Raw genomic sequence first — 23,942 nt, forward strand, 5'->3', positions numbered from 1 at the left:
TTCAAGGTCTTCTGGTTTGTCTCGTTTGTTTTATTTTTTTCCTGTAGTAGAAAAGAACTCATTTTGTTACAATCTCATCTACTTTCTACAGTATATGGAAAAATACAGAACTTTTAACACTTTAATAAATATATAGGTTAAATACTTATCTGGAAATTGCACCCGCAACACACTGACATAACTTAACTGAACTGGTACTATATTCACACATTTCAGACAAGAGAGTTAAAATAGCCCTATTAAAGTGTAATATTTGAACTTCATCTTTCAGAGTAGGGTAAAGCTAATTGGGATACTTTACCTCTGTACTGTGCTTCCCCTTCCTTGTGAAATTCATGCAGTCTTGGATATAAACATGGCCTGTTCAGTTATAAAATAATCGCCATGTTATTTTTATTAGAAGGCTTTCACCAGAAAGGGGCTACTAAAGAATGCTATTAAGGTAAAGAAATTCTAGTTTCTTTCTATCCAGAATGATTCAAAGCCCTGGACTACCCACTCATATAGTACATACTATAAGATTTCTAAATCAAAATTACAAAACCACTCTATTATCAGTTTACAAAAATGGAACAAAGCATCCAAAGTGGGTGATTTGTTTCTCTTTTTTCTTGCTTTTTCTACTGGGAAAAAGTCACTAGGTATTATGCTGAGAAGAAAAGTCATGCTTATGCTAGCCAGAAAGCAGTGTTGCAGCTAACTACATAAAAACCGAGTGGTGACTAAGACCTTCCTCTGGGTGATACACCTGTAATAGGCTTTCAGCATTCTGTTTAGTCATAGTGACTTGTAAGTAAAAATTGAACAATCATAGCACACCATATGGTTTCTTTGATAGTCTGCTGCCTGTGCAGCAGTTTCCAAAGGTGTCTGTCTCTTTAAAGAAGGGGGGCGGGGACTGTTTGAAATACAATTCTCTGCTCTAGGGGGCATATGGTGGTGGTTTTTCCCCTGGCAGGAAATAAGTTGGTGTATATAGTGGTGGAGCATTTGGAGGTAGACCATAATTAGAGCTGGAGTGAGATGGAGGTTGAGTATCATCAGATAAAGAAATATCTGTAGATGAAGATCCTGGAAAATTGCTGGCAGGCTGTAATCAGACAAAGAAAAATAACTTCTTCAGTACAAGACTGCAACCAGGCTTGCATATTTGCTGTATTAAGCATATTATATATAACATATAAATATTAAATAATAAATCCTAGAGCTAAACCTCTTGGGCATCTTTATTGCAGCAGTTACTGTAATATAGGTTTCGTTAAGATTATTACATACAATGCATATCAAGATGACACAGTTTATACTTTGTAATCCAGGTTCAAGTTTTCAGTAAGGCTTAAGCTACAAATTAGTCTGTGTGAAAGTAACTGTAAGACCGCCCCCCCCAAAACATACGTTTGTAAGAGAGACACTCTACTCTTCCAGGTAAATCACTGTTTCTGACTGATCTTCAAGATGTGTGGAGCTGTTTATTTAAATCCATGTTGATGCTTGGAAAGTTTAAGGCAGGGGTGGCCAACCTGCAGCACAGGAGCCATAATGAGCATGGGCAGCCCCTGCTTGTGGCATGTAGTAGGTCAGGGAGCAAACAGGCAGCACAGCAGCAGGGAGCAGAAAGAAGAGCAGCAGGTAGGGCAGAGGAGTGGGACTGAAGTGGCACTTAGGGAGGATGTGGTGCTTAATTTGTGGCACACCTGCCAAACAGTTTGGCCCCAGCTGATGTAAGGGCTAAAGGCCTTATATAGAAATGTTTTATTTGTGGATAAAATCCACATTCTTTTATCTACTGGAACCATTATGGCCTACAGGGCAAGTACTTGTGAGCGGCTATACTTCTGACCTGGTTTAACACTGAAACTTTAAGTCAGTGGTGCCAAACATACAGCCTGTTATCTATCCCCAGGTACTGCCCCTCTGTCTGAATGGACCCGGGCCAACCCTCGGGCAGGACATCCATCCTGGCCACTCCAGAAACTGTGCCACACACGGCACCCACCCAGGCATTCCTGGATGTGTACTGCATGTTGCACCTGCTTTAGCCAGTCTGGAACCAGCACTGCACGGGGTGCCCACAGGTCCTGGACCATGTGGAGCAGCCACCCTGGAACAACTCCCTCCCCTGTGGCTGGAACAGGTGGCAGTTGTCTGGCTGGGCAGATGTCATGTGTAGCATGGTGCCCACTGGCTGTTCTGGGATTCATGCTGTGTAGTGCCTGCCCCAGCTGGACTGCACTGCCCATGCCACTTGTTCCAGCTGATCCAGGATCTGCACTACATGTGATGCCCACCTCAATTGCTCTGGGATGTAGACGACATGCAGCATGAATCCAGGAATGGGCTGGATGCGGGGGGAGTATGGGATCTGGGATCCCACTGACTTACCCCATGTCACTCATCTGGATTGTGGGGCCAGATGAATTTGACACCCCTCTAGGCCCTTTGGACTGGTTCTTCAGTAACACTTTAATAGATCGGACTCGATGATCTGAGTTGGCAGTGTGACAAAGCCATCAAAAGAGCCAATGGCACTTTATCGTGCATCAGCAGATGCATGACGAATAAGTCCAAGGAGGTGATACTTCCCCTCTATCAGACGCTGGTCAGACCGCAGTTGGAGTACTGCGTGCAATTCTGGGCGCCACACTTCAAGAAGGATGCGGATAACCTGGAGAGGGTCCAGAGAAGGGCCACTCGTATGGTCAAGGGCCTGCAGACCAAGCCCTATGAGGAGAGACTAGAGAACCTGGACCTTTTCAGCCTCCGCAAGAGAAGGTTGAGAGGCGACCTTGTGGCTGCCTATAAGTTCATCATGGGGGCACAGAAGGGAATTGGTGAGTATTTATTCACTAAGGCGCCCCCGGGGGTTACAAGAAACAATGGCCACAAGCTAGCAGAGAGCAGATTTAGATTGGACATTAGGAAGAATTTCTTCACAGTTCGAGTGGCCAAGGTCTGGAACGGGCTCCCAAGGGAGGTGGTGCTCTCCCCTACCCTGGGGGTCTTCAAGAGGAGGTTAGATGAGTATCTAGCTGGGGTCATCTAGACCCAGCACTCTTTCCTGCTTATGCAGGGGGTCGGACTCGATGATCTATTGAGGTCTCTTCCGACCCTAACATCTATGAATCTATTCAGTAAGAACAGTGCTTATGAAACCAAGCCCTGTTTGAGAGATAATCAATCACACCATTTGTTTAAAAAATCACAGGGGAAGTTTTTGGACAGATCTGGAGTGAAATCCTGACACTGTTTGCAATGGGAATGTTACTTTCAATAACCCCCACATGTTAGCACATGCCATGCAATGGGCTTCAGTGTAAGTGCTGAGCACCCAGCTGCAGTCCCAAAAGAAAATGAAAATCTTTCACGGCAAATATAAACTCCTGGCAGATAAACTCCACTGTCCCAGTATTACCTCAGCCATTCTTTCCTAGAACACTAGCACCGTCCCTGCAACTAGGCTAGCTCCTCCTCTTGGAAATGGTGTTCTCTCCTTACATGCATAGATCTCTCAAAAGTAGTTCTCTGAAAGCAGACAGCAAAACTTTGAAGTCAAGAGCCCCTGTGTGGGTCTGAAAGGAGAATTGTGTCCTCCATTTATATATGAATTAGTTTAAATAGCATTAGTTATGCCTGCAAAGGGGGAGGGGGGGTACTGGGTATGTCTCTCACAAGCTGAATTTTTAAGATACAAATGTAGCATTGACATATTACAGTTGAAAAGACAGAATCATAGAAAAGCAGGGCTGGAAGGCACCTTCAGAGGTCATTTAGTCTAACTAGATAATAGTAGTAACACTGCTATAGAACATGGCTTTACCAGCCCTTAAAGCCACTTCTGACAGTTTCACAATGAACCAAGAATCTTCTCTATCATCTGATTTCTGGTGGTTGGTAATGATTCAGTCCTGTTAGCGTCATTTGCACAATTATCCTTTCACCAGATCAGATAGCCAGTCTGTTACCAAAGAGCAGGACTAGACTACAGCATTAAAGAATAACCTGTGCTATTAATCCCTTCTAGAAATAGCTCTAACTTTACAAACAGAAACTCTGTCTTATATACTTGTAAAATCCAAATTCCTCATGTCATGTTTTGCTATTATCTGCTTGTGGGAGGTATATAGCAAATGGCCATTGAACATGCACACACACATTAGTGCAACTGCAAACCACTCACCCAGGTGAATGCACTAGGGTAGAGCATTAGCTTCTCTCTTGAACATACTCTACTCATTCTTTGTAGCCAAATGAATCTTTGCATGTTCTGTGGGGTGGAGGTGTGGGTTTGACACCCTCAGGCAGAGAGAGAAACTGAATTCCTATCTCTCTCATCCTGCACGAATGGGTGGTGGTGGTGCTCTGGTTTTGAAACAGATCTTAGCAGTCTTGCACGAGGAGAGCATTCAGAGTTGTGCATCCTGAATATAGAAAAGTATCTCCTTTCAGTCTAGAGTGAGGCACCAACATCCTGTACACTAGAACAGGCTGAAGTAACTAACCATATTGGATTTTCAAGATTTGACATTCTACAACTTTACTGCTACCAAATTTCCAGACTCATGAGGAGCCTTGGGCCCTATTGGCTGGATCCGGTGCCAGCACAAGAGCTGTGTCAGGCCCTAGTGCCCAATCCTGGTATGGGAGGCTGACAGGGCCCCTGGGACTGAATCCCAGCATGCAGGCTCGCCCAGTGCCACTTACCTGGCACACACGGCCACAAGATTAAGCACTGCTGGTCTAGGGAGCCTGGCCGTCTAAACTGGTGACAGATTCCACTGTGGACAATATGTTTGGTGGTGTAACTGCATTGTCAGTAAGATATTTGCTGGAATAGCACTCCAACTCTAACCAATTATGCCGGCAAAATGAAAGTGTAGAACCAGCTTAAGGCTCCAGTAGGTGTAAGTCACTTGTGACTTTCATTCTATATAAATAACTAACATGATTTCCCTGTTGTATATATTCAGTTTGATCTTTGATTTATCAGTAAACTAGTGTGGAGTAACTAAAAACTCACACATTTTGTCTCATTATAAATGTCCAGCTAAGCTGTACAATGCCTAGGGAGACTGATGTTCTATTTAGAATGGTATCTATAATAGCCAGCATGTGGATGATACTCTGGAAAAGATGCATCTTAAATGTCACCCCACTACAGGAGATAAACAGGTTACTTAGGGCTACAGGCCAGAGCTATCTCTGACTGGAATATACAGTTCCAAGGCTTCTCCTGGAATTGGGGCTGGCATCACTATTTTGTATGCGGCACAGTCTGGTCAGTGAGTTCTGAGACCACCTACTGCAGCAAACCTTGCATGGGGCCAACACAGAAGAATGCTCAGTTTGTGGATGATAGGGCTTAGATACTCAGTAGTGTCAAGACACTGGCAGCTCTGGATATGCTCAGATACAGGCTTGTAGGGACTAATGATGAACAAGTGTCCACCTCTGGACATTAGATGCCTCAAAGGCTAAGAAGCAGCTGATTTGGGTTTGGAAGATCTACATTATGGACTTAGGAGTCCAAACCTCATCTGACTACCCTCCTTCGGCACCTAAGTCTTTTTCTAGACCTAACCCAGATATCTCCTCACTAATAAAGATGGTTGTAGCCTAAAAATATGGTTATTTCAGAACTGGTTTGTTGTTACTTACAAAAATTTCAAATAGGATGATGATTGTATCGGTAGACTGAACATCCTCACTAAGCTAGCAATCACTCATATAAATAAGATTTTTATACTAGTGCTGCCGTTCATTCCCTCCACACTGCAACATGATTATATCTTACATTTAGGAAAGCTGTTTTTTTCTTGGAGAGGGATTAATAGCTTGCAACTGTGGAAATCCAAGCTGTCAGCTGACTGCCTCTGACTATCAGGTAGAAAGGGAAAGGAAAATGAACTAATTTAAAAAATATTTAGCAATATATGAAAAGGGATGAAGCTGTTTATTTTGCAGTGTATTTGGAAATTCTGGTTAAAGACAGCAAGCAGTTTGTATGGTCTGACGAATTCTACAATTACTTCTGTGGTCTCTTCAGTTGTTTTATATTGATCCTCTTTTCTCTAAAGACCATTTCTGTACTCTCAATCTACACTTAATTGCTCTGTTGAACACTTAGAAAATTGGAACTTTTTCATTGAGAATTGGAAGTAGTCCCTCATTACTGTCTCTCTGCCAGTGCATGAAGGTATGTGATGTGTACACTAGATTATGCAGATATGATTGACCACATCAAGTTTTCAGAATCTGATGTTTTACAACTGTACTGGCATCACAGCTCTTACTAGGCATTTCATGATGCAAGTATTTATGAGTTCCTCTATGGTGCATATCAGTTTAATCCACCTACTTCTGTGGCTTACCTCCCTGCGGTACCTATGCAGCCTGCAAACAGTTAAACTGATTTATCAACATGGCCTGCTTCTGAAGGATCAGAGATGGAGACAGCTGGATTCAGTGAAGGAGAAACGGGCCTGTCTCTGCATGATGCAGGGGGAGAGTTTAATGTCTCTGAACAGTGATCCAGAAAATCTGCATGCTCAGAGCTACCTGGCACTTACTGTTGGGAAAGGCTGGGATGATGGGGAGTAAGTGAATCACCAGCCCTTTTTCTAGGGCTTAGGCATCTGATGCAGGCTGCAGGCAGGCACCTCCCTCCTCTAAGGCTAACTGTCTAGGCTTGTTCTGTCAAAAAAACAGACAGGGCTTGAAGCCACAGGAAGAGGAGGTTGTGGTGATGCTAGTGGTACTTACCTTGTTCCAGCAACCTTTAACAAGCCGTGGGCCAGAACAGCCCTGCTCTGGTCCAGTGCAGGCTGAGTGCCTCTGATGGCACAGCAGCAGAACAGGGGCTTTCCTTGGAGCTGCACCATGGCCAGGAAGCTAAGAGCTACATCTGTGCTGCTACCGCTTCTCCCTGTGCACTCCCCCTCACTCTGTGGCTGCAGCACAGGCACAGCTTCCAGCTAGTGGGGAGTTGTCAGGTCTTGAATGCTGGAAACTGCATTTGTGCTGCTACTGCTCTGACCTGCTTCCCTTTCATTTCCCCCATTTCTTTTTTGCCCCCATCACATCCTGGCTGCAGTGTGGGTGCAGATGCAAGCTGCTCAGCCTCAATACAGATCCCCACCCACTGGAAGCTGCCCACACTGCAGCCAGGGGGAGGAAGGAGAGAAGCGGCAGCAGTGTGGGCACAGCTCCTCACTGCTTGACTCCAGCATAGCATTGACACAGGTAAAACCCTTGAGCTCTATGGCTGGATCCAGTGGCTGCAAGGGCTGCATCTGGCTCACAGGTCATATGTTGCTTTATAACTACTTCGTGATTACCATATTTTTGGTGTATAAGAGCAAAAGTAGCACCCCTCCCAAATGATAAAATTGCGCTTCATGACACTGTCTTTGCCTGCTTTCCGCAGCAGTCCCTGGAAGGCTGTCCCCTAAAAGTCACTTCAGGGTATACACAAGGAAGGATGGAGGTTTTCTACTATAGCTCCTCCATTCTTCCCACTGGTGTCTCCAAGCTCACATTCAGGGTACAGCTACTCCTTGCTTAAAGTCATAGTTACGTTCTTGAAAAATGTCTTTAAGTGAAATGATGTTAAGCGAATCCAGTTACATCACAGTAGTTACCCACCAGCAGGCAGCAGCCAAACAACGTTATAACTGAACATCGCATGACTTTAAACAAGTATGTTCTCTAATAGATCAGCGATCTTCTCTACTACCGTTAAATCTCCAAAGCATGTGACTTACTACTGCAGTTTATATAGCGATGAATATCCTCTGGTTTCCAAGAAGACTAACAAGAGGGACAGAATTAATACTGTACCTGGAGAGGTAAAGGATAAGATGAGTATGCAGGGATGGCTGCTGCAGACGGACAAAAGCCAGCATACGTCAGGATCTGCTGAGCTGGATTGTACAGGATCTGAGGAGGAGGGGCAGAGCTGAAAGCAATTTGTGACAGAGGTACCTGTTGGACATAAAATATGACAGTATTAGTGAATGGCTGCCTTTTCCCCCTCTCCTAATTTCTCTTGCATCAGACTAGGAGTGATTCATTTAACACCTTTCTTTTTCCTATTTTTGTATTTTCCTGTCACAACTTTTCCTTTTGTGGTGATTCAAAATGTTACCTTATAGTGTTATCTTACCTTCCATCCTTCACATGTTACTACATTAAGCTTCACAATGTGCCCTGTAATCTAGATAATTAATCTGGACAAACCAAGGCACTATGGTATTATGTCCATACACATCCTTCCCCAGAGACACATGGGGCACGTGCATGCACATGCATATGTCGGGTGCTTTAGTGGATGTTTTCTGGGATTGAGGAGGGGGTGTCTGAAGTTAAAAAGCAGCTTTCATTTTATTCTTTGAACCATTTGGCACTTTCTGCTCACTACCTGATAATGAAGTGGCAGGACCCCACACTGAGAAACCTGAAGGCTTGACTCCATCTCTCTTCTGCCTTTGTACCAATAGGAAGATGTCTGTGCATCTGTGGAAGATGGTACAACACCTCCACTACTTGCTCCGACACAATTGTTCAGTATCTCAGTCTCAAGCTGCACCTTGTTTTCTCACCGGGTCAGGACTGTCCAATTTCTAAGCTGCTAGGGGCTGCTCCCTGCACAAGCCACACCGGCAGGGGCCTCAACAGTGCAAGCCATGGGCTCGCTGTACCACATACCTAGGCAGCCTCCCCATCACTGCTGCACTGGGTAGCACGACCCTCAGCAAACTGGCTGTGGCCTTCCCCCCTGCCTTGTGCAGTGGGCTTCTGCAGGAAGTGGAAGCCAGAGGAGGGAAAAGAAGCTGGGAGAGCCTGACTGCAGCCACAGCTGAAACAATATGGGGAGTGCTGGCCTTTTAGGAGCCTGGGGTGCAGATTAACCCATTCCAGGCTGCCACTGGATGGCCCTACACTAGGTGAAACAAGACTCTGCCCTTCTTGTCTAATTTGTGTTAGCTGACCATGTAGGCCCTAACTCGGCACAGCAGTTTGAACAACTGGCACTCAAAATGATGCAGGCACAGAGAAAGGACTACCAGGATGCTGAAGGAAATGGAGCATCTCTTAGGAGAGGAGGCAAGAAGATCTTGGCTGGCTTAACCTGGCAAAAAGAAGGCTGAGCAAGGACATGGTTGGGCTCCAGACCAAGCACCAGGGGGAAAAATCTACTCAAGCAAAGAGACAAATGTTGGCATAAGATACAAAATGGCCATGAATAAATTTAGGCTGGAAACAAGGAGGTTCCTAAGCACTAGGGCTGCTTACAGATGTATTAAAACAATGGTGTTTTACTTCAAACTCCGTGCACCTACGTGCTGAGCCCAGCGCATGGCCAGAAGAGGCTTCATACTAGTTGGGCCTGGGTCGCCAAACATCTGTATTGATCAGGTGCTTCAACAGGGCTTTTTGGCACTTTTATCTAATAGCCGATTTAATCAACTTTAGCTAAAAGCGACAAAAAGCCCTGCTGAAGCACCCGATCTATACAGATGCTGAGGAGCCAGGTCCAACTAATGCGCTGCTACTTCCAACAAAGTGCAGTTTGTGGAGCTTTTTCCATGTATGTCAGTGCCCTAGAGCACTGAGGTTTTGGAAGTGCTTTTGAGCAGGAGGAGGGAACACTCCTACCTCTAAGACAAAGCTCAGCGAGTTTATGGAAGTGATTATATAACCTGGTTACCTCCAATAACAGAGAACTGGACTTGAAGACGCAGGGAGTCTCTTGTTCCTCAAATTCGGTCTCAGGCTACAAGCCCCACGGGGCAGGGACCAGTCTTCCAGGCCCACAGCCAGCCATGGAGAAGCGGGGAGGTTTCACATGATATAAGAATTCCAGGATCTCCCCCAGAAAAAGTTTGAAATACCAGGCTCAATTCCTTGCCCTTTTGACAATTTTAAGGTAACCCTTTCTCCACCTGTACACCCCCCCCCAACTCCCCTTCCTTTTCTTTTCTGTACCCCACAGCTCTCAGTGCCTCTATCTCCCTTATCAGCCAACGTCTCCTTCCAGTTACTGTCACTTTACCAACCCTCTTAATGCTGCTGCCTCCCACCCCTGCACTCTATGCCAGGGGTGGGCAAAATGCGGCCTACAGGCTGGATGCGGCCTGCCAGGCCATTCTATCAGGCCTGTGGGGCCCCTAAACAGTTTAGAAAAAGAATATTTATCTGCCCCTGGCTGCCTGTCATGCGGCCTTTGATGTCTTGCCAAAACTCAGTAAGTGATCCTCTGCCTGAAATAATTGCCCACCCCTGCTCTATGTCCATTTTTTCAGCTGATACTGCTCCGCAGTACATCAGCGGTCTCCCACCTGCCGGGGGCCTGTTTCCCTGGCTCCAACTCCCCTGTTCAAAGGTGAAGTGGCTCAGAGGCTGCTTCACTTTAGGGCTCCTCCTGCCCCTCATATAAACAGAAGCAGTCTCTGACTGCTCTGCTCATTACTCTCCCTTGCAGAATGAAAAAGAACTGTTTGTGCCTGACATCCCCATACTCAGCCAAAGACAGAGCTAGACCTGCTCAGCAGAAGAGGACCGTGAAGCCACCCAGGCAGTCTCTTCCCAACAGTCCAGTCCAACTGAGTGGAGGAGGCAAGGGTACATTTAGGGGTTTGTCCAAGTAGACCCAGGATAGTTGTACCTTCAGACATCTTCATGCCCATGGGCCTTTGTGTTGCATACATACCAAAAGCTATATCTGTGCTTAAAGCATAACAAAATGAAATAGTGATTTCCTCTTGAATGTTGGCTAGACAAATATTTATTAGAATAAAGATCAGGTATCATGAAAGTAGGATCGGGGGGGGGGTGTATTTCTGCGGAAGAGAGTGTCTCCACGGTTCTTTCATGCCCCTGTAAAACTGTTGAAATGGAAACAAATTGCTTTCCCATTGCTTTCTATGGGAAAAACAGTTGGCTATGAGCACGAAGGTTGCAGGGAGTTGCACAACATTTTGTTCTGAATTCATCCTTTTGAAGAAAAAAAAGGAATGTGGCCTTCTTTGTTTTTGGAGAGAGACATTTACTATGAAGGTTTATGGTGAGACAGCATTCTGCTGTAACTGCTGCATTTCCAGAACTACTAATGCCTCCATAGCTGGCTGGGAAGAGGAAAGAGTGGAAGAGAAGCTTCCCATCATTGAGAATGGTAACAATATAATGAGATTAAGGCCTGCCTTTCACTTTGATAAAATGACTGAGTCAGGTGTGTCAAAATGTGGCTCAGTCTGAATTGGAACAAGGCAAGGAAGGTAGGCTCAGCAACAGGAGACCCATACATTGCATTTGTACTCATTATCACTAAAACCAACTCCACTGCTTGTTTCATAGTAGATACTTAGGGAGTTTTTAAAGCTTCTGCAAAGCAAAATTAGGGATTCTAATTTTTAAAGACAAAATACCAGTATACTATATATTTTTTTGCAGGAAAGTCCATTGGTAATTGCACTTTGCACTTTGGTAATTGCAAGTAATTGCACTTTGTTTTTCCAACGTTCTCACATAACATGTTCTGCAGCCAGAATTCTCCAAAGATGCACGTGATTTTTTTTCTAGACATCCTTGCTGTCTCTTGGAATTCATCCTTAGAGAACTGCTCTGAGGCGTGGTGGACACAAATTATCTTCACAAATGCCTGTGGGCATTTTTGTGGGAAGTCTACATCCTGAGAGATGATGACTCAGATTTTAAATATTTGTTAAATCAACCTTGTACCATTTTGTCTGCCTTTTCCTGCCCTGCTTAATGTTTTCTTACTCCCCAGTTTCCTAAAAGCTGTGTATTCATATGCTATTTCTCCACTGAGGTAGAGTAGCAAACCAGTAAACTTAGATACTGAAGGTTACCGCAAAGGAAAAGAATCTGCTGTAGTGCAATTCTACACTCTTTGTTGTTGTTTTTACAGTGCATTTCCAAAATTGCATGGCTCCCTGTTTAAATAAATGGTTGTGGTAATTCATACAAGTTCATGTTTCCTCCTAAGCAAATAAGGGGCTTGCTCTCATCCCTCATCCCTCGACTCCTGTATTAAGGAGCTTGAGCTTTTTTTACTTTTAGGGTCATAGGGAAGTGGGGCTGTAAGAGACCTCATAAAGTCAATTAGGCCAGCCCCCTGCTCAAGGCAGGATCATCCCTAACTAAACCATACCAGCTAAGTATCTGTCTAACCTGCTTTTGAAGGTTTCCAAGCATGGCGATTCCACAACTTCTCTAGGTAGCCTGCTGAGATGCCTGACCATCTTCATAGTCAGAAAGTTCCTCCTAATCTCCAGCCTAAATTTCCCCTGCTGCAGCTTGAAGCCATTGCTCCTACTCCTGTCCCCTACTGCCACAGAGAAAAACCCATCTCCATCCTTTCTATAATCACCCTTCAGGTATTTGAAGACTGTTACCAAATCCCCCTCAGTCTTCTTTTCTCCATGCTAAATAACCCTAGTTATTTCAGCCTTTCCTCAGTAAATCTTATCTCCCAGGCCCCGATCATATTTGCTGCCCTGCACTGGACTCTTTCCAAACTGTCCACATCTTTATTCAAGTGTGGGGTCCAAAACTGGATGCAGTACTCCAGGTAAGGCCTCACCAGTGCTGAACAAAGCAGAAGAATCACTTCTCTTGATTTGCAACTGACAGTCTTGTTAATACAACACAGGATGCTGTTGGCTTTTTTTTTTTTTTTTAGCAACAAGAGAATAAGTTGGCTTGCATTCAGCTTACGGCCTATGGTTACCCCCAAATCCTTTTCTGCAGTACTGCAACCTAGGCAGCTATTCCTCTGTCAGTAATCAGATCAGCTTTGCTCCAGAACAAGTGACCGAGAGTCTGTCACTGCATTTTTGTTCCATTGCTTTTTGCTGCTTTGACACTTGGAGAGAGTGCTCCCATGTGTAAATGCACGCTTAGTATGTACTGACATATTACACATTGTGTCTTGTAGGAACATTTCAGTAGGTCCATATCCCATCAGATTAATGCAAAAATAGCCATTTGGGGTTAAACTCACCCTTCTTCAAGGTGCCAGCCTGATTCTCATTGAAGCATTAGCTAAACTAGGACTTGAGGGCATCACAGACCTTATGTATGGTATCTGCCAGGAGTGAATTCCGCTATTCCAGCCTAACCCTCGAGAAGCATTTGCAATTCCTTTTGGCTTTGGTCAGACTTCAACATTTCACAGCAATCTGCAACTACCCTGATCACCCAATGGAAGGCACTGGCCAAGCTTCTGTGCACTGACCTTCACGCTCTATGGTACCCCAAACAGTAGAGGATGACAAAAGCTGAAAATGAGTAGTCAAACCTGACCAGGAACTACACCATGGGTCAAGTCATTTTCACTCCTGATTCACATCTAAGCAACTCATCGTCACTGGAATGAACCAGCCTGGGAAAACATGCTGGTCCAGGAATACGTGAACAACTGCAGCCAAAGAAAGGTGGAGCTATGGGGACCCAATAGGGAAGACAAGGAGAAAGCAAAATGGATGTGTCAGCACTGTGCAGTCGACTACTTAGCCTAGGGCCAGGCTTAGTAGTCGGCCCTGGGCTGCAGCACAGGTCCAACTATTTAGCCTAGGGCCAGGTTAGATGCTGGTTTCTCAACCTTTGTCTTATTTTGTATTTCTTTTCCCTCCTTTCACCTTTGTTCCTCCTCTAGCCTCTCCTTTGCCATTCTCCTGTGTCCTTTCCCTACCTGCTCTCACCAAATGCACAGAGAGGATATGAGTAGCAATGGAAAGCTGCCTTTACTCCCTCCAGTGAAAGCAGCCATGGGCTGGTCATAACTAGATGGCTGCTATTTATTACTGGCTCTATGGTAACGCTCCTCACACCAGTCCCTTTGGAGCCCACAAGCCCCACCCCCAATCTCATGTACAAACTGTATGTGTGTATCTACACATTTCTTAAGCACAGTTGCTAAGTGTGCTCATTTACCCCAGATAGGAGGAGGACAACTTCTACTAGACCTTTTACAGGCTTCTGACCCAGGCAAGGTTAAAATAACTCAAAGACTAGGGACAGACATTACACATAAACAGGTTTAAGTGATCAGAAACTGGTTTAAACCTGTAACAGAACAGAGGTTCAGTACACATAAGCCAGTTTGAAAATGGCTGAAACCAGTTTGTGATAAACCTGGTTGAATGTAGTATCAGACTTAACTGATTTGGGTCAAACCAGTTTATGCAATGTCTGTCCCAGACCCCTTGCTGGTTTAAGATAAACCAGACACTCCCGGCATACTCTGGGTTGGGCAGGGCTCTCTGCTTCACAGCAGGGCTGGCCCCTCCCCTCGGGCTAGTAGGGGCGGGCAATTATTTTGGGTGGAGGGCCACTTACTGAATTTTGGCAAGCCATCGAGGGCTGCATGACAGGCAGCCAGGAGCAGATAAATATACATTTTCTAAAAATTTTAGGGGTGCCACAGGCCAGATAGAATGGCTTGGCGGGCCGCATCCAGCCCCCAGGCCGCATTTTGCCCACCCCTGGACTACAGGTATAGCAGGGTCTGCCTGGCTTCCCCCTGCCCTACTCCCCACTCCCCCATGCTGTTTGCTGCCTAAGCGGGAATTCCCCCTCCCTCCCTCCCTCCCTCCCTCCCATCTCCCACAGCACAGACCCCAGCCTCATGGACCCTAAGCATGTGGTATGCTAGCTAATATGTGTGTTTCTCTCCAATTTCACTGGGACAGGCAGACAGAACAGGATTTTTGGAACTAATCAATGGGTCAGCTGTAAGCTGATTAAGAAGAGTTTGAACTAAAGGAGAGAGCCTGTTGATTTGCTGATGAGGTGATAATCACTGTTATCAGCCCTCTGCTGGTTTGGCCTGTCAGTTTAGTATAAAGAAGCAGGGAGAGGGAGATTGAAAAGCTCTGCATCATCAACAGATGCATGCACTGCACCCTCCCCCCTTGCCTCAGAGTACTACCAGGGGTCTGGGGGTGTGGCAACACTCCCACCCCTTGCCAGCAGGGAAAAGCAGGCAGACCTTAATCAGAGGTCCTGTGGGAGCCTGACCATACCTCCCCCCCCCCAGCTCAGTACTGTCCAAGGGAAGGGAGGGCTGTTCTAGCACCCCTTGGCTTCTAGCCTAAGCCACTGCAGGCACGTGCCTGAATTTCTTCAGTCCAGAGAGAATGTCCAGTTACAAACTGGTTCAGCCTAGCCAGGTTATACTAACCTGCAAGATTGAATCAATTTAGGCTCAGACTTTCTGAATGTCTGTCCTTAGCCAAAGACAGCCCTGCTCTAATGCATGTTCATGAAAAACCCTGAATCTGGATGTAGCATTACTGACACCTGTTTGACCTGCACATATTCCGCTGAGGAAAGCATGATGCATTGGTGGTACTGCAGGATGAAGTACGAGAAGGAGGAGATGCCTGGTGTCTGGCAGCAAAGGTGTTCAAAGTATTCTGGGACAGTGCATAGATACTTGGGGAGGGGAGAATATATTTTATAAAGGAATGTCTCCAAATATCAATGCACTGTCCCAGAATACTTTGAACACTATTGCTGCCAGACACCAGGCATCTCCTCCTTCTTGTACTTCATCCTACTGTTACATTCAGCCTTTCATCTCAAAGGATCAAAATATTTTACAAACTCTGTGCTGTACTACACACGTACCTGCGGAATGATAAAATTGAGATCTAACACCACTTCTCATTATGCCCATTTAAAAATGGATTAGGCAGTGAGGGAAGGGGGTGGTGCATGACTTGCCTGCAGCATGGAACCACAGACTTATGGGGAAACAGCTGGCTGGAAACCTGAAGGATCTCCACATATCTGTGCAGTACAACAGCTCTTTCGTGTGACATTCCTGCCCCAAGCAGCCTGTTTGGCTTAAAGGCCAAACTGCCTTACCTTCTACCCATATTCCCTTCTACCCATTCCTCTGACAGAAGCAATGCAAACAGAGTCTGAAGTCTGGAGCCTCCTGGAAAATGCATGAAACTGAGCCCCCCAGCCAAAATTCATTGGGTCATATTATGCCATTGCCCCTTTCCTACTCAAATGTATACAGCGGGTCTGTGCCAGCCTGGTGAGAAGAAGGAATTCTGGTTGGAGCCTGTGGTATTTTCCTTGCCAGTGTAGGGGAAAAGGAGAATGCATAGTTCCCTCAGGGGATTATGTTATTACCACCACTGAGCTCCCAGTCAGCACAAAGTTGCTTGTATTTCCTGCCAGCGCTAGAGCATAACCAGCCAACATCACAGCACTGCTTCAACCCTGCAGCTGTGGGTTTACTGACATTGCCTGAATCCATCCCATCCTCTGAGGGGTGATAGAAGAGGCATGTCATGAATTACTGCAGAGTTAACTTAAACACTGCCTCTGCAGCTAAACAAAGGCAGCTTGTTGGGAGATACTCCTCAGTTCGTCTAGCCTCCTTTCAATATTGGCATGTTGTGTCCTAAAATAATGCCAGTGCTAGAAAACAGATGCTGCCAGACTGGTGGCCACGTGGGAGGGAGACAGAGGAAGCATGCTGCTCTGCTGTAGCCCCCTATCTGTTCTGCTTCCCTAGCCACAGCCATGCATTACCTGCTGTACTTCTCATGTCTCCACACCACACTTGACCATTTTGCTATGAATGCTTGTGCTCATTTAATGTACTTCATGAGGTACTTTGAGCAGCAGGCACTGCAGCAGGTGTTGCAGAGTCTGAGGCTCTGTGCCACCATCACGGGTGGTTGAACCAATGGTGTGGCCCAACTTCTTCATTAGTTCCTTGGAACGGCAGACTCCAGTATGTAGGAAGTTGAAGTGAAGCAGAAGGAGCCAAAGCAATGACTTTGGACATACAGGATGCATCTACATGAGACGTTTACTGTCGCGTTGCCTAATTAGCTCCGCGGTAAGTGTCTCAGCATCTACATGTGCAGTGCTATCAGGACAGTGCCAGCTAATTAACTTCACAGCAATGCACGTGTAGAAGCTGATGGGGCTGGCTGGGGTATGAGGGTGCTTTAGTGTGGGGGTTGCCCCACGCCAGCTGGGGCTGCTCTGACCTGGCTGTGCTGCAGTCCCAGGCGCATGTTCAAATGTGGCATCCGGACCAATAAACCCCAGCATGAACTGAACCAGAGTTTATTGTTGTGCATTACTTGCATGTGTAGATGTGCCCACAGAGAACTTTCTGGATGCTCCCTGCCTTGTTCCACCTGGATGTCTGCTCTCTCCCCTTCCTCCACTTAATTTTTTGTTGCATCACATCCAGGCCTCTACCCTCTCCCCTTCTCTCCGCATCCCTTCCTTTTCACTTCTTCTTTCCCTAAGTCTCTTCCCAGAACAGAACAAATACAAAATTTGCTGCCATCACATTGTTCATTCTGCTTATGCAGCAGACTTACTCCCCCTACCCTGGGCCTGTCCTGTCTAGGTAGACTGTACATGCTGAAGAGGGAAATAATGTCTTTGTGTTTGTACAGCACTAAGCCCAATGGAAGCTCATTCTTGGCTGCTGATTCTGGGCACCACAACATTGGAAATGCTGTATAATCTTGGTCTTCTCACATTCCCTGGGGCATCACAGTAACACCACCACTATAAAAATGCTTTATAATCACCATCACTACCACCACCAGCACCACCAAAGGAACAGGCTTGGTCCTCTCCCCATTTCAAAACAGCGGGGGAAGGGAGAGGGTGCTGGAAAGTGGAATACAGTTATGTATAACATACAGTTATCAATGCTATATTTACTCACATACCACATGCATCCCTTCCCCCAAAATCAGTGCTCCCAAATTAGGGTGCATGTCTTAAGTGAGGCACTTGATTTGTTTCCACTGGAACAGGAACATGGAAGAAGAAGAAGAACAGAAGCATGAAGACAATGTGTTGCAAAATGGCTGTCAGCTTCTTTCTCAGCCAGCAAGCAGGAGTGGGGGTGTCCAATGTTAACCTTTTCACAGATGCTGTCAGCTTGCTGGCTCAGAGGAAAGCTGGCAGCCATTTTGCAACACAGCCTCACTATGAAAAAGCCAACTCTAGACCCTGATTGTGGAAAAATATTTTTTTCTGCATTCTCTCTTCTAAAAAGAAGGTGCATGTCTTTTTGCAGGTGTGTGGTACGTGAGAAAATATGGTCTTCAGGAACAGCCGTATCCACCAAAACACAGTGCCCTCAAAACGTATCAGCTGTGCTCTGCACCCAACACTATGATCTAGGACAGATAGTGAAGATAAAGAGGATTTCTTCCTGAAATCACAGAGGGGCATCACTTTAGAGATTGTTGAGGTAATCCTGTTAGTTTGCTGCTCTTGCAGTGACAGGGCACTTGCAGTGACCCTGTCTTTTTTGCTTTGACCCATAGCATATTGTAAGGCCAGGAGGTCCCGTTCAGTCTTGTGTTCTCTAGCCAACATGCTAGAGCTAATGTCTAATCTTAGTAAAACTATTACACAAGCTTCAATAATCACAAGCCTTTAGGACCGCAGATGTAAATGTCATCTACAAACTGGCACTTTGCAGCACCAGGCTGGGACATTTGCTTAGTGCTGACTCAGAAAAAAGGTAACACCTACTGAATGACATGACGACACGACTTTCTAGAGACACCTACTCTTTCCCATCCATCCACATATCGACCAAACCTAACCTATTTGGTTAAGGCAGCAGGCAAGAGCACAACCTAAAAATGACTGAAGGCTCAAAGATCATGCTATTTTGAGAGTTCTTGATTTATATGGTTACAGTTTCTGTCTTGTTTGACCCATTACCTGTCACCACATTGCAAGAAGCAGGAGCCACTATTAAGAAAAGATAAAAAGAAGTGCAAGCCTTACCATGTCTTTAAATGCCCCAAGTATGGCTGCCGTGATTATCCCAAGAAACAATCCAATGATATTCAGGACTGTGGAGGACCACAGCAGTCGGTATAAATGAATCACATCCTGACAGCTGTTCACTCCAAGGAATTCATAATAGCTGGGTGACTGCTCTGAACTGAAAGAGGATAGAAATGAAATCATTGCTATGCCAGGGGTTTCATACATGGTATAGAACAGTGGTTCTCAGACTTTTTCCTACTGGGACCCATTTGCAAAGATTCATGCCCTGTCCCCCCGGTCCTGCCAGTGCCCTAGCCCCTGTCCCCTCTCTCCCCTGCTCCGAGCCATGCTGGTGTCCTTTACTCCTGACCCACAGAGCCCTGCCCCCCTAAGCCCTGCAAGAGGGGCCCCCAGCTGCACCCGTCCCACTCAGGCTGGAGTGCAGTGGCTCTGGCTCATGTTGGCAGCAGCAGAGTGAGTCTGGCCCTGGCATAGGCTGAAGAGAGGAGGAGGAGAGGCCTGTGGCACCCCTCCTGCCCTGGCCTGGGGCTCTGCACTGCGCCAGGCAGCCTGGCCATGGCCCCTCCTGCCCGCCAAGGAGTGTCTCCTGGATGCCCCACCCTTGCTAGCATAGGCACTGGCCCCAGTACTGCCAGCCTAGCCATGCAGCTCTCCCCTGCCTCCTTCCCCCACTGGAAGTGGCAGCCATCTTCCCGCCGCCCCCCTGCCCTGCCGCAGCTCATGACCCTTTGAAATATCCTTGCAACCCACTTTTGGGTCACAACCCACAGGTTGAGAAACACTGGTATAGAGCATCTGACTATCTGGAACTCCAGTGAGTAATTTGTCTTGGGCAATTTACTCAAGTGTAAAATGCCTTGTCTGCACTACTAAGAAATGATTAATGAAAGTGGCTAGCGCTGCTCAAGCTGAAGGAGAAGTCCTAGCACAGACTACAATCTACAGCCCAAACTTTTTTTTTTTTTTAAGCACTGAGGCAAACTTTTAATAAAAATAGGTCTTGTTCCTGGGCCATCCTACTTATGCCAACTCTATATGAGATGACTAGTATTGGGTAGCAGTGGGATTTTTTAGTAAGATTCTCTAGCATAACTATGGTTTTACTAGAAGATGTTACACTTTTTTCCTGAAATCAGGCTTAAGGCATGTCTACACTGCAGTGACAGCCTGCCTTAGCTGGGACCCTCTCCCCCCTGCAATCATGATCCACCCTGCCCACTCTAATCCAGAAATATGCCAGTGAAGTTACTGCAGGGCTGTTCCTAGTGGCTGCTCTCAAGCAAGGCACAGGCCAAGATCTTTATGGGTCCGTTTTCATGTTTGGAATGTACGAGCAAGAGGTGATGGCAAGGACAGATTGGGACTGATATGCTTTGGCACACCTCCACCATGGCTTGGATATGCCCTTAGGACTATGAATTTGTGAGCAACTACCAGTTCAAACCTGCTTAGCAGAGTTTCCCTTTTATCTCACCTGGAAACCAGTTAATTAAAAACTTCTCTTTAGAGCCTCATCTTTTGTGGGGCACAGGCTGCCTAAGAAATGAATCCAAACAGAGGCAAGAAACATTTCCCCAACAATATCACCCATTTGCTTATGGTGCCTGTTTTCTAAGTGACAGAGGCAACATGAGAGCTAGCGGATACCATAAGGGTGGTCCTTTCAACTGTGGATTGTGCCTTCTAGAAATAATATCTTGCTGGGATCCTATGACCCCAGCTGACTTCATGCCTCTGGGGCAGGGGGCTGGACTTGATGATCTTCTGAGGTCCCTTCCAGCCCTAATGTCTATGAGATCTATAAAATATTCTTCTACATGTATTCTAAATTACTACAATTACCATTCATAGCCCTAGACTTTGTTTTGTGCTGAGATCTCTGCTGTAGAGGCTATGTAATATGTGGGTATTTGGAGAAAAGAAAGGCAATGTATTGAAGCTTTTCCATTGGAAAGCATGGTGAAAAGGTCCCAGGTTTTGTACTTGTCTTAACTTCTTCCCTACTACATCTGCTCCTACACTCACTATCTGAGTTGAAGAGACTTTGTGCCAGCTCTACTGAAGTCCTAATGCATGACATTTACACTTCTACATCATCATTTTGCTGAGGAGCAGAGCACAGCAACCTCTGAAATTTCCTGCTTTCTAATCAGGCTCATGCGATGCAGATAGCAAATTTAGTGGTAAAGCCATGGAAAAGAAAGGGGACGGCATGGAGACTCCTCTCTGACAATGGCCATCACCAGGTGTTAATAACTAAAAGAGGGAATTTTCTCTTGACTGCTTGTATTAGCTTATGCCATGAAGCAACAGGATCTCAATCCCTGGCATTTTTTTTTCACCCTAACCAATTACCGTGGATGCTCTCACAGCCCACTTAAGGGACGGGCTGATACCCTTCCCTTAGCACTGTCTGATACTGTGAGCATGTACCATAAAGAATCCAGTTCTTGTTTTGAATCCTGCTGTGCTCTTGGCATCAATGCCACCCAGCAGCAACGAGTTCCATTAATTAATGACATGTTGCATAAGTCTTTCCAATGTAAATGCCTTACTGTTCAATTTAGTTGAATATCTTTTTGTTCATAAATAATAAAAAGGGTAAAGAAAAGCATTTGCTTTACTTGTTCTATACCAGGGGCTCCCAAACTGTGATAAGTGTATCCCTGGAGGTATGCAAGACATCTCTGAAGGGTATGCAGGAGAAATTGTGTAATGGTAGGTTTAATTTTCATTATATTAATAATAATAATTGGCATTTAAGGAGTTAAAATATAAAACGTATATTGGTAGGGGTATGTGGGTAGCTGATAAATCTGGAAGGGGATATGCAATAAGAAAAAGTTTGGGAATCTCTGTTCTATACCATTTATTATTTTGTAGGCATCATCTACCCTTGCCAACTGATCCTTTAAAACCTGAAGACTGAAGTTAAATAAAACATGCAGGCACTAGGATAAGCAAATAAACCGAAAAAGGCATAGTTGTCATTAGTCTGGTCATCAGCAGACATGCTGCAGTAGTTCAATTTAGCATCTCCTAGGCCAGGATAGAAAACTATTTGCTCAGGCTCTGACTTCATCTTTAATCAGTTCAATAAAGCTGCACCCCAGAAGCTCACTTGCCCAACATGACCCTGCTGTTCTGGGGAAATCTGACTCTCTTTCTCTTTAGTCCCCAAATTCGCTTTATTTCTTCAGGGAAATGAGGGCTTGACATAACTTATTGTTTTTGCAGAAACAAAACATACTGGTCTGGATCCCTGCCAGATTCTCTGTAAACCTTGTTCTTGTAAACTCATGTGACCTTTTGAGTTCCCATATCTGGCAGTGGCCCAGCCAAGGCTCAAAGAGGGCTGCGTCATTCATGCTTGCAATAAATAAAGAAAGTAGGGGGAGAGGACTTTGAAGTAAATCTACAGGATTAAGGACTCAGTCTAGGGAATGTGACATTAAAATGCAAGGTAGCACTTCACAGCAGGCACACGGTGAGCTCAACAAGCAGTACCTACAGCCCCTGGAGACTGCCCAGAATTTCCCAGGCTCTACAGAACATGATGCTGCTTGCAAGGATACTGTCATGTACAGACATGGAGCAAGGCATCGGGCAGGGATCTGTGTGCATTTCAGGTTGGCAATAAATCTCATGAGTTTATTTTGTCTGCCCTTGCGGTAGGCAATAGTGCTGTTTACCCACTGTCAGACTGCTGCTCCACCACACTGAGCTCACAGCCCTTCTCTGAAGACTGGTGTAGTCATGCAAGCCCAGATCCGAAAAAGCACTCAGGCCCCTAAAGAGGGACTCACGAGGAATTTAGCTGCCAGTGTCCAAGAGCGCAATCCACCATAGGCCTGGCTACTCTCTTCCACGGGATTCAAATTACATTTTGACACTTGGGGGCTGGGTTCTGCAAAAAATAATGGGCTGCCCATCTACCCTAATAAAATGTAGTCTGCAAAAAAAATTGGGCTGCCCATCTACCATAATAAAATCTGCCCATCTGCCCTAATAAAATCAGAGACACCCTCCCCCCCCAGGTAATGATTTTCAAATCTTACAGTGAGGTTCTCATTTCTTATGGGGGCGCTCAGCCCCCCTGAGCTCCCCTGTAATTCAAACCCTGCTCTTAGAGTGTGTCCACCTCACTTCCATGGGGCTGCTATGGACAGAGGTGTAACAACGCAGCTAGGTGCCAGGGGTGATTGCAACACACAGGGGAAGTGGTGACTTTTGTCTGCTGCTGTGCTGCTGATTTGATTGTGTGGCTGTGCCAGCGGCCATTTCTTTCTGCTCCCCTTCCTGCAAATCAGCTTCCAGGGCAGCTGCCCCAGTCACCCTACCCTAGTTATGCCACTGGCCAAGGGCATTCCTTCTAAAGGATTCCCCAGCCAAGGATTGGGAGCAAGAATGGGAATCTAGGAAACTATTTCCCAGGTAAGTGCCCAAGCCCACAAGCTCCAGCATGTACCCTTTTGCTTGTTCTCCCTTTCAGTCCTCAGTCTTGAACCTGAGCCACAGTGCAGCCAAGAATGCAACAAGGAGAATGGAGAATCTCTCTCTTCCCAGCCAAGCCTGTAGCCTGGGGGCTAGGGCACTCTTTCTGATGAAGCTGCAGATGTGGATTTGAATCCCCTGGGCTCTAAAAGGCTTAGAGGCCAGTGATCTCTCACTTCCTGAGTGCTCTACCGACTAGACCAGGTGAACAGTAACAGCACCTCATTGGCTATCCTTCAAAAGAAGAGACTGATCCAGTCTTGGGCACCTCAGAGCAAGAGGAAGTTTGAGGAAGTTGCAGATCCCTGTCTCCAACAGGTCTATAACCCAAGGTATGTATGTTTGGGAGAGAGGCAGGATTTCAGGCCCACCCCTCTCTTTACTTGCTTTCTTAGATGGCTCCTCACTTTCCAAGCTTTTGGTTAGGAGTCCCATTCCTAGTCCCTGCACTCTACCCCTGCTTTGTATTGGGAACCTGGTCTCCCCAACTAATTTATTCCCCAAAGTAATTTGACTCAGGGGGCAGGCCAAATTAAAAGTTAACCCTGTTGATACAAAACATCACTATGTCTAGGGCCCTTCATGGACTTGGTCCAGTGTTACCTGACTACCCTGTTCAGGTA

The 23,942-nt window shown here is 45.9% G+C and overlaps 1 protein-coding gene across 2 annotated transcripts in view; it reads right to left on the bottom strand.

The window, feature by feature from the left end:
* The window catches only part of TMEM255B (transmembrane protein 255B), a 165,903-nt gene continuing 141,961 nt past the window's right edge, over positions 1-23,942 (bottom strand). For both annotated transcript variants that reach the window (XM_019484980.2, XM_006272481.4), the window contains 3 exons: positions 18,820-18,979; positions 7,837-7,980; positions 1-1,090 (listed from right to left, as the gene is read on the bottom strand). In XM_019484980.2, coding sequence (XP_019340525.1) covers positions 923-1,090; positions 7,837-7,980; positions 18,820-18,979 — 472 coding nt within the window. In that variant the 3' untranslated portion in view covers positions 1-922. The remainder of the gene's footprint in view (positions 1,091-7,836; positions 7,981-18,819; positions 18,980-23,942) is intronic.

The sequence above is a fragment of the Alligator mississippiensis genome, chromosome 1 (genome assembly GCF_030867095.1).
Source record: "Alligator mississippiensis isolate rAllMis1 chromosome 1, rAllMis1, whole genome shotgun sequence".
In the NCBI taxonomy this organism is placed as follows: Eukaryota; Metazoa; Chordata; order Crocodylia; family Alligatoridae; genus Alligator; species Alligator mississippiensis.